Source organism: Orussus abietinus, unplaced genomic scaffold (genome assembly GCF_000612105.2).
Source record: "Orussus abietinus isolate OABI.00-Male unplaced genomic scaffold, Oabi_2.0 scaffold427, whole genome shotgun sequence".
In the NCBI taxonomy this organism is placed as follows: Eukaryota; Metazoa; Arthropoda; class Insecta; order Hymenoptera; family Orussidae; genus Orussus; species Orussus abietinus.
The window spans coordinates 61110-70961 of record NW_019394575.1 but is presented as its reverse complement, the minus strand read 5'-3'; the positions used below and the strand labels follow the sequence as shown (position 1 = coordinate 70961).

Here is a 9852-nt window from a genome sequence, read left to right as displayed (position 1 = left end):
AAAGATGTTAAAAGATGTTCGTTATCACAGAGATGAGATGGGAGATTGTTCATCAGGGTCGCGCACTTGCCAATTGTTTGAAACTTTATCACGTGAATGTGGAAGGTCCTGACATTCGTGAAATTATATTTCTAAACTTGTTTATAATCATTTTGTTCATTTTTCATTAAAGCATTAAATGTTTCGGGTGTCGGAGCCTTTCTTGCAATCTCTGTTCTCACGTTGTAAAATTTCAAACAATTTGATACACCCAGTTCAGACAAATGCTTCACGAAAGATTAAGTTCTCGGTGCTACTTTCACATCACTAAACAATTTGGCAGCTATTTCTTTTGAAAGCACTTTTTTAAATTCTGATACTAGGAAATAACTTCTATTACTGTCTATTGGGTGGTATCAGTGCGATGTAATGTACGCTATTTCTTTTTATTTATACACGGTGTATTTCAATACAAATATACATGATGACTTTAATCAAGAGACGTCGCAGCATCTTGGATAAGTTTACAGTCATTTATTTTTACACCAAAGATGTTGTAGGGATATTTTATCCTGCAATAATCAGAGATATAGCAAATGCAAGAAGCAAGATACCTTTTATCTTATTTTTTTTGTAACAAATGCTCATTCAAGCAACATCTTAATGTTTTCTTTCAAGGAGTCATATACATTTCTCTGTTAAAAGGGAATTGGTTTTTGCATATTTTAAAAATTATTTATATCACAGAAATACCTTCAGCTCATAGATGAGCCAAAACCGAATTTAAGTGGCACAAAAGCCCTTTCTACGCCACTATACGCAGACACTGTATCTGTAATAGTTCTTGAATGTTCATTTTTTGTTCAACCTTATAAACGTGTACTTTTGTAAAACAAGAATTACGGCTGTGACATAACAGTGATTTGTTCTGATTATTAACAAATATTAATTTCTCTCTAGCATTGAAAAACGTATACGACCCCTTAATACAAATTTTGTATTTACAACGTAATACTATTGAACTTAAAGGCTGGTAATGATAGTTTCCTGAAGTTATTTAATTTCTTTAATTATTGTGTAAACATCATTTTTATCCTAAGTTATTTGTATAATGCACGCACTACGATTAACTTGACGTCATTTCTTATGGATAAATATTTTGACAGATAGATATTATAAAATAAATTAACCGAGAAATTTATTGGTTAAGCCTCCTGTCGTGGAGCTATTTACGTATTTCTATTGATAAAACGATCGAAGCAGATTTTACAATTACCGATGTCGATTGTTTACGACAGCTTCGTATAACTTGGAGGTGAGAACTTCTTCCGCAGAAATTTCAAGATGTATAAGGGCATACACGAGACTAATGTTATCACCAGGACTTTCCACACGAAATCCATTGTTTTTATAAATTCAGCATCTGTGAAAATGTAAGATAACATTAACGATGGTTCCCTTTCAAGTTTAAAATATTGCCTTACTGGACATTTTTAATACGTACCAAAAGATTCCTTAAGAACCACTAAGGATAAGAGGTACAGAGCGAACGATAGAACTTCAGCGACTATCATTATTCGGTGCCAAGTCCTAATGGTCAAAGCAACCATAATCAACTCTGTTACGATCAGGGCTGAGAAGCTGATAGCAACGATGTGAATGAATTCATCTTCAAACATTATAAGCGCTCCATACATAATTACTCCGCCTGCGCAGAAAATTTACATTAACCGTCGTATGAAGTTTACGTTTTGTGGATGGTGTTATGTACCCGGTGGAGCATTACATTCATACAAACGCACAGTACATGTTCAATCGTACCTATTATCAAAGAATTCATAAGTCTCCATAGAAGCCCAGAAGGATGCTCTAAATAGTATGTTAGTCAACGGATGGCGGCGCTGTAATCATCTCTCCATCTCTCTTAAGCTTATGGCAATATAGAGCGAATTGCATTCTTTCTTTCTCTTACCACAGTATTCGCCTTTCTATATGCGTCTCTCTTCTTCCCGTATGTGAGATATCGTTGGCTAATACATGCGATCTCTCTTTCAGTCCCACTTCCGGTTTGTTAGCCAACTTTTAGAGCATCAAGCGCTAACATAGGATCTGGGTTTCCATGGGACTTCTAAATTCTTTGCTATTACCTAAGTTATGTACTACACTAATTACAATGTTCCCATTGTTCTACAGATTTTGATTACCTATATGCAAATGTACCGAAACAAAGAAATATTTTATCGATTTCAGAATCCCGAGGCACGTTTCGTTGCCGATTAATGGCTTTTCATGGCAACTAACCCGAGATAAAAGTGTGAAATAAATTGTCACAAATGTAGTATATGAAAAAATTAAGCATCGATTGTTTTCAAATATGAATTGTTATCTCTCGATAGTTCATGTAAAGGAAATACCGATTTAATAAAGTTCTGTTGGAACTTTAAAGCACGTGGACGTGGTCGTAACTAGTATTAAAAAAGATAACATTTTTAATTTGTTCAGTTACCTTGGTAAATGCTGATTAAAACCCATATGAAAAATGTTTTATAGGATAGCGAACGTCCTTTACTAAGTTCTTTGTATAATTCTGGATAAGTGAGAGCAATCCTGCCTGACACATCTTTATCCAGTACTAGGGAAAAGACAGGGAACATGGTGTAGATGGTTCCGTATCTGGAATAATATGGAATTATAAATTCAAAGACATCCATGCATTTTACATAATATCGACAAATGAGTACATAACCGTGTGATAAGAATTTCACTTTCGTTTCTTTTTTTATATTTTTCAACGCACGATGATTAACAATGTGTACCGTGCATTAATTTGGGTTTGACTCTAAAATAATGCCGTTGTACATCTTTTACTTGCCGAATCATTAGAAGTCCTTGATAAAGAATTACTTTGTTCAAAACATTGCACTAAAAATAGTAAATTTTGCCTGTTCCTTTTTTTTATATTTTTCAAGGCACGATGATTGACAATGTGTACCGTGCATTAATTTGGGTTTTACTCTTATAATAGTGCCGTTGAACATATTTTACTTGCCCAATCATTAGAAATCCTTGATAAAGAGCTACGGACGATAAGTAAAATACAGCCGAGAAAACGGCTTGCATCGTTGAAATGATCAAGCCACGGTGGATGATAAACTGGCTCAAGGCAGCCGATCGCTTGTAGCTTCTTCTCCCGTGAACGAGTAACAAATTTGCAAGATGACTGAATTGCGAGATTGAAAAGTCTGCCGCTAAAGATGCTTGTTTTCCTTCAAGACCTTCAAGACCGATTCCTGCAACGAAGGAATAACTGTTGAAACAATATAACAGCCAACTATTTTATCTCATTGCTAATATATCAAGAAGAAAATCAAGAAAATCCTCATGAAAATAGAATGATGATAAGTAAATATGTAAGTCATCATTTGTAAAATATAAGATAATTATTATCTCGGTAAAGATTATGAGTTGCGAAAGACAATTAACGCCTACATTTTTCTTGTAAAGGATCAACCTAATTCCCTAAATTTTTGCCGTATCATTACAGAAGCAATTAAACAGTTTGTGGTATTCAGAAATTGCATTAAGGAAAATTGTCTTCCTTTCGACATAATATCAAAATACTTTACCAGCATCGGCTGTTTGAATCATGGATACATCGTTTCCGCCATCTCCTACCGCTGCCGTTCGTTTTCCAGTATGTCTTTGAATTAAGCTAACGACTTCGGCTTTCTGAGTTGGCGAACATCGGCAACAGACGACGGCTGGCGAACTGCACGCCAGCTCCAAAAATTCAGTTTCATAATATTGCAAACAGACTTCCAGCGAGTCTCCGGTTATTACCAGTGCACAGTCTTGTTTCTTACGGAAAGAATTTAACTCTAAATGTGCATCGGTTCGCGTTACCACTGATTTAAAAATATGAAGACCTTGGGTTCGTGAAACAAGCTGTGACGACTTAGCGATACATGTTGCCGTTTCCAATTTGTCTCCCGTTAACATCCATATCTGAAAGAAGAATCAATCCGTGAATAATGACCAATTAACGTTATTGGTAATATCCTTGAAACTTACCTTTATTCCAGCAGTTCTTAACACTTCTAACGTAGGCCTTACTCTGTCTTGCAATTTATCTTCGACACCGGTGACACACAGAAGTTCCATTTCTCGTTCCAGACTTTCAATAACCGCTGCGACTCTGGGAATACGATCACTAACGCACATCTTTGCCGCGTTGTATCTGCCAAACGCATTCAAGAATATAATGAGATTGTTCACAGAATAAAAATTACACATTGAACATATCTTACTGTGCTTAAAACGCGGCTTACGCGTCACGTTAATAATTGCGTTAAATAAAGAAATTCTGCCTTGAATTATGACAATTGAAGGTCTTACAAGGAAAATTCCCAAGACTTCACATAAATACAAATGTCGATAACGTGACGCGTCAGTTTATGTTACCAGTTGAGTATTCAAAATGGCGGTACCACCAAAAAGAGTATAGATGTATTTTATTTTATCGATACCGATTAAATTTCTCAGCGCCTTTCATATCACTTTATCGCGTTGAAAAAGTGTATTCATGAAGTTAACATCGGCTCGCATTGAAGCCACGCTGTCTGTCAATCGCCATGTAAATAATCTCTTAACAAATAGTGTGTCAGGACATTACGTAAATAGATATACCTTGCTTCAAAGTCAAGGTACTGATCTTCGGTTAAATTTTTCTTTGCAACCACCAATGTGCGAAGACCTTCTCTAGCCATGTTTCCGCATTCCTCTTCCAACCAATCGTTATACTGAACTATGCTTGCCATAACGACATCTGCTCCTTTCAAGTAAAACGTGATCTCGCCAGTGGAATCATCCCTTACTATTATGCCCATTCTTTTAGCTTCGGATGTAAAGGGGAATATTTGCAGAACGGTGTAATTCAAGATCCTTCCTCTTGGGGTTTTAAGTTGCATAGAGGTGAGATCGCGTTTTATTAAAGCAATTCCTACTTCCTCGGTCCACTTGACTAAAGCAACTTCATCTGGACTAGACGCTTGATAATTACGTTGCTGCTCCGAGGGATAGTAATATTGATCTGCTTCGGTTTGGCTACAAAATGGAGAGACACACTATCAATTAAACTTCACTCAGCGTTTGCGTTAAAGTATTGAAAACATGAAAGATGAACTGTTTGTGTACTGTGGATTATGAAAATGTGCATGCTCGATGATGTACAATTGCACCTTGAAAATTCGAGATTTCTTCAAGGTTTCGATGAGTACGAGGGCATAATTTTTCTAAGGAAAAAGGTCGATAGGAGGGAAGTATTGAGCTCCGAGTATGGAGGATATGCGTCTGATCAATTTAACGAAAATTGATCTTTCATGCAGTGTTTAAACATCGAGTTATACGTGTAAGTTTGTAGTGAAATCATACGCGCACCTTTGCACGGAACCAGTGTCTGCAGTATTCACGCTGACTGAATCAGAATTGGTGGAAACGGGTTCATCGTACACAGGCGTTACGTTGTGGCACAATGCCAATGCCTGTACCGCTTCATAAACTCTAGTTCCTTCAGATTTTCGAACCTTTCCTCCATGTATCTGCGTAAATAATTTCGGTGAACCGGAAGCCGAGAGCGAATAATAGGACTCCAGGAGCGATATGATCTCGTCGTAGGTCTCTTGTCCATACGACATGGTACCCAAATGTAATTTCTTGAAAACCATTTTATTTTGCGTCAAAGTGCCCGTTTTGTCACTCAGCAGATAAGATATTCGGCCGAGTTCTTCCGAGATAGTGGTCGTCCTCACTACTGTACCGGCTATTTCTTTGTCTCTTTGTATGCACCATGCGTAAAATGATTTCCCCATGTCCAAGTTCACTCGCAAGCTGATCGGAATGATGTAGGAAAATAGCAGGACAAAGCGGAACATGTATCTGTACCATGGGCCATTAAATCCTTTTAAACACATCATGACTAAAGCCAGCCCAATGAGAGCACAGAATAGGACCTGTGAAATGTTTAAAGTGATATAAAGTGACTAATGTTTAAGTTTGAAGTGATAGTGAAAAGGAACAGTTTCCAAAAAGAATGCTTACTTTCGTCAGTTGATTTATCTCTTGGTCGAGCAAACCGACTTTGGATCGCGGTGCGGAATGGTTCATTAGAGATCTCGTTTCTTGACCAGTATACACAACTATTCCCAAAGCTGAGCCGGATGCAACGGCGGTGTTTGCCCAAAGGGTGTTATCTACGCCAAGACTTTCTTCGGTACTGTGCCCATTGTACTGTAATGATCAGATATTAATTTTTTGGAACATCACAGTTACTATACATGTTCTATCATTGATACAATTTTAACACGCTAAACGTAACACGTAAACAAATATAATTTATCAATAGCATATGTATATGATGCCATTTCTACACACGAACCACCTTGATATCGGACAGAAATGTTCTCGTTTAAAATTACTCGTCATTGATTGCTATGAGAGAGTTGCTTGGGAAAGTACTTACACTTGTAAAAGTACCAATAAAACTATGAATGTCTTTCTGGGGTTTTTCCACATACAATGTCGCTTTAATATCAAATAGCTGTAAGTCATCATCAAGTTTTTGCGTAGCTGGCACTGCTAAACGTAATTTCCAATCCGTTTCGCCGTCCAATTGATCGGTTCTCACAAAACAAGCCCCCGATTTTTCAGTTGTTCTTAAAAGTACCAAGTCGGCAGGCACTCTTTGCCCTTTATCCACTATAACCTGGAAAAATACAAAACACTTGCTTTACGATTGCTTAATGACAAGTCATTCAACTACAAAGAGGAAGGAATTAAGCTGTAGCAGGTCCCTCCGATTTTGGCCAGTTTCTAATATGTTGTAGTAAATTAAATTCTATGATGTATTTCTTTTCATCTTTCAGCAAATAAATATGCGTGATAAAAATGCAACTAATGTATTTCTAACACAAATTCAGTATGCTGAGTCTACTAACTTTGAAGTCACTTGATTAGTCGTATACTTACCAAGTCACCGACGCGTAGTTTTGAACTGGAAACTAACTCTGGCGTGGCACGATCCTTTAGAAGACGATAGTACTTTTGGGCATTGACTTCTTTATCTCTTTTGTAGCGTCTGTAGTCATCGACAGCTTCACGGCAAATTGTAACAGTTAGCACAAAACCAAGAGGACCCCAGTATGTATATAAATACCCGATTCTGATGTCAGGTATGAACTGCGATATAGCCATTATTAAAAAGTAGAGATTTAGGAAAAACTTGAATTGCTGGAAAAGAACCTGAAATGGAGAAAAGTATGAAACAATAGATAAATACCTATGTTGAAGTTCATGAAATACACTGCGTGTTTCATAATGTGCCCAGTAAGTAGCTGTTGCAATTTCTGACAAAAAACAAAGCAATAAGAGTACCATCAAAATTTTTCCAAACCGAATAAAGATATAGTATGTTTTCCAAATGGAGTCACTGCTAAGGAAGATTACTTTAGTCACTCCTCCTATTTTCTTCAATTTTTTATATGCTGTGGTAAAATGAATTCTATGAGACACATACATTTCAAATCTGCTGTAAATCAGTTTTAAGGAATCAAATTATACTTCAAATTGGACAATGCAAGGGAGTAGTTTTGTGGTTTCACCTCGAAGCACAGCACTAATATCAATGAAACCAGTGGTGAGATATTTCTTATTATTTGGATTAAATGAAATTATGACCATTACAAAAATTACAAAATACATCTATCGGCTTTACAGTGGTAATAAGACATTAAAATAATTTTGCATCATCATCGAAACTATTGGACAAAAAAGAAGCTTGTATTAAAGGACTTACCAGTGGCAGAAATGTAAATACGTTGTATTTCTGATTCCGTATAACATTAGTTGGGAATTTCTCGTACGAAACTTGTCCGACATGAATCGTTCGAGCTCTGAGCTCTCGTTCTCGACAACACCTTCGCCAAACCCAACTCCAACATCTGATAAAGAAAACACCAATCAATGGGAACAAAAACTATAAAAATTAGATATTTACAGCTGACTAAGGCAGATTAAAATAATAAACTATTCTTGTTGCATTACCCATAAGCAAAGTTAGAATATCAACTTGAATTTATTTTAACATTATTGTCAATAAATCTGAATTCATTAAACCAAAATGCAAATGATTATCTATCGACTGAAATTACAAAGCTATTAAAATATGAATGCCAATGTAGTAAGTATAACAACTTTGAAAAGAACTAACTAAATAGATTATAGTAATTCTTAGAATAGTGTAATTCGTATTACGTTTCTTCATTATAAATTGGCAATATTGAAACCATATAAAAAATACTATAACAAATTTACATGTCAATAAGCAGAATATCATAGTGAGCTGTTATTCATACAACATACATCAGAAGTAATCATGAAACGTTGACGTTCATTACAGGATCACAAAATACACATCATTTCTATTATTTAAACAACTATAGTCAACTACTTCCAGCATTTTGAAACCGATTGCTACGTTACAGTTCGTGTACATTTTTTTTAGCTTTCCTTAAGGAGACATACACAACGAGGAAATTAAACGATAAAGTTTAATTTGATGATTAATAAACGGATATTATAAAATATCCCACCTTGCCCAAGAGCCATCACTTTGCGGTTTAGATATCAGTGGAATATCTTCCTTCGAAAGCCTTACAATATTGCTTTGCGTCTCCATTCATTAACAATACTCAAAATGAACAAAACTTCTAAACATCGATAAAAATACAACACCAAAATGACAGCTGTATCCTTATACAAATGTGGTCATACGTTATAACTGACAATAACTGATTATAACGTCAAACACTAAATGCAAAACCGATGAATCGAGATGTGCAAGAAAAGTGCAGTAATACAAAAAGGAAATGCGCTTTGCAATCCTAGTACGAATTCCACGGTACAGAGGTCGCTCTGTAATCTTGAAATATATAGGTCCGGTTCCATAATTCGTTAATTGAAATTTAGCTGGTTTATACACAGTTTAAACCTGCTGTAAATCACTTAAACTCGAGTTAATCGAAGTTTAAGTGGTTTACACCATAGACTTAGAATATACGGGCCCCGAATAAGGGTTATACAGTGACGTGTCATTCAGGGTTTTTTACGTAACATAATTAAGAGAAGTACTTTGCGTAAAATCCCAATAAAATACCTAATAAATTTCGCGACAAAGATGGCGGTACGGAAACCTTATTTTTTTCAAAGTGTCTTAAGTATACATCACTAGATAAACATTTTAGTCAAAAAAAGATAGAAATAAAGCAAACATTAAAAAATCTAGGCTTTAACGTTCCAGTTTTCCATACATTCCATGGAAAATTTGGAATTTTAAGCGTATCACGAATAGGAACTGCAGAAACAAAGTCCCATGTTTGTTCATGTAATTTACATCAGGTATGAAATTTGTAAAGTAAAATACCTAGCAATTTACTGTAAGGAACTATGTAAATTACCCAAGGTATTTTACTTATCTAACCCTGCGTTCCAGTTTACTATATATTTCAGTGGTTAAAGTTTATTTTATGCTCATCTCTGATTATATATTTCAGTGGTTTCAGTTTACTATATATATTTCAGTGGTACCATAGGGTCTATTACGTAAAGCAAATTAAGCGAAAATGTGAAAAATGAGTAGCTGACGGTATTACGGAACGTTATTGGTGATGAAAATGCGAGACCATTCATGTGAACTGGCTTGGCATAAATTTATAAGCCAGTTTACTAAATATTTCAGTGGAGAACCGCTACAGAGAACGATCGCCGCCGCCGCCGCCTAGCGGCGCTCCCCCTGACTACTTTCCTCTCCCTAGTACCCGA

The 9852-nt window shown here is 35.9% G+C and overlaps 1 protein-coding gene across 1 annotated transcript; it reads right to left on the bottom strand.

Moving 5' to 3' along the window:
* Positions 1-411: 411 nt before the first annotated feature.
* LOC105702759 (probable phospholipid-transporting ATPase IIB) lies at positions 412-8832 on the bottom strand. The gene is made up of 13 exons (XM_012430584.2): positions 8625-8832; positions 7829-7973; positions 7003-7275; positions 6497-6739; positions 6076-6264; positions 5416-5987; positions 4666-5082; positions 4051-4216; positions 3606-3984; positions 3029-3269; positions 2486-2652; positions 1484-1687; positions 412-1402 (listed from the first exon to the last, which is right to left on the bottom strand). Exons 1-13 carry the CDS (start codon positions 8708-8710, stop codon positions 1269-1271), a joined length of 3216 nt encoding a protein of 1071 aa, XP_012286007.1. The 5' UTR covers positions 8711-8832; the 3' UTR covers positions 412-1268.
* Positions 8833-9852: the final 1020 nt, after the last annotated feature.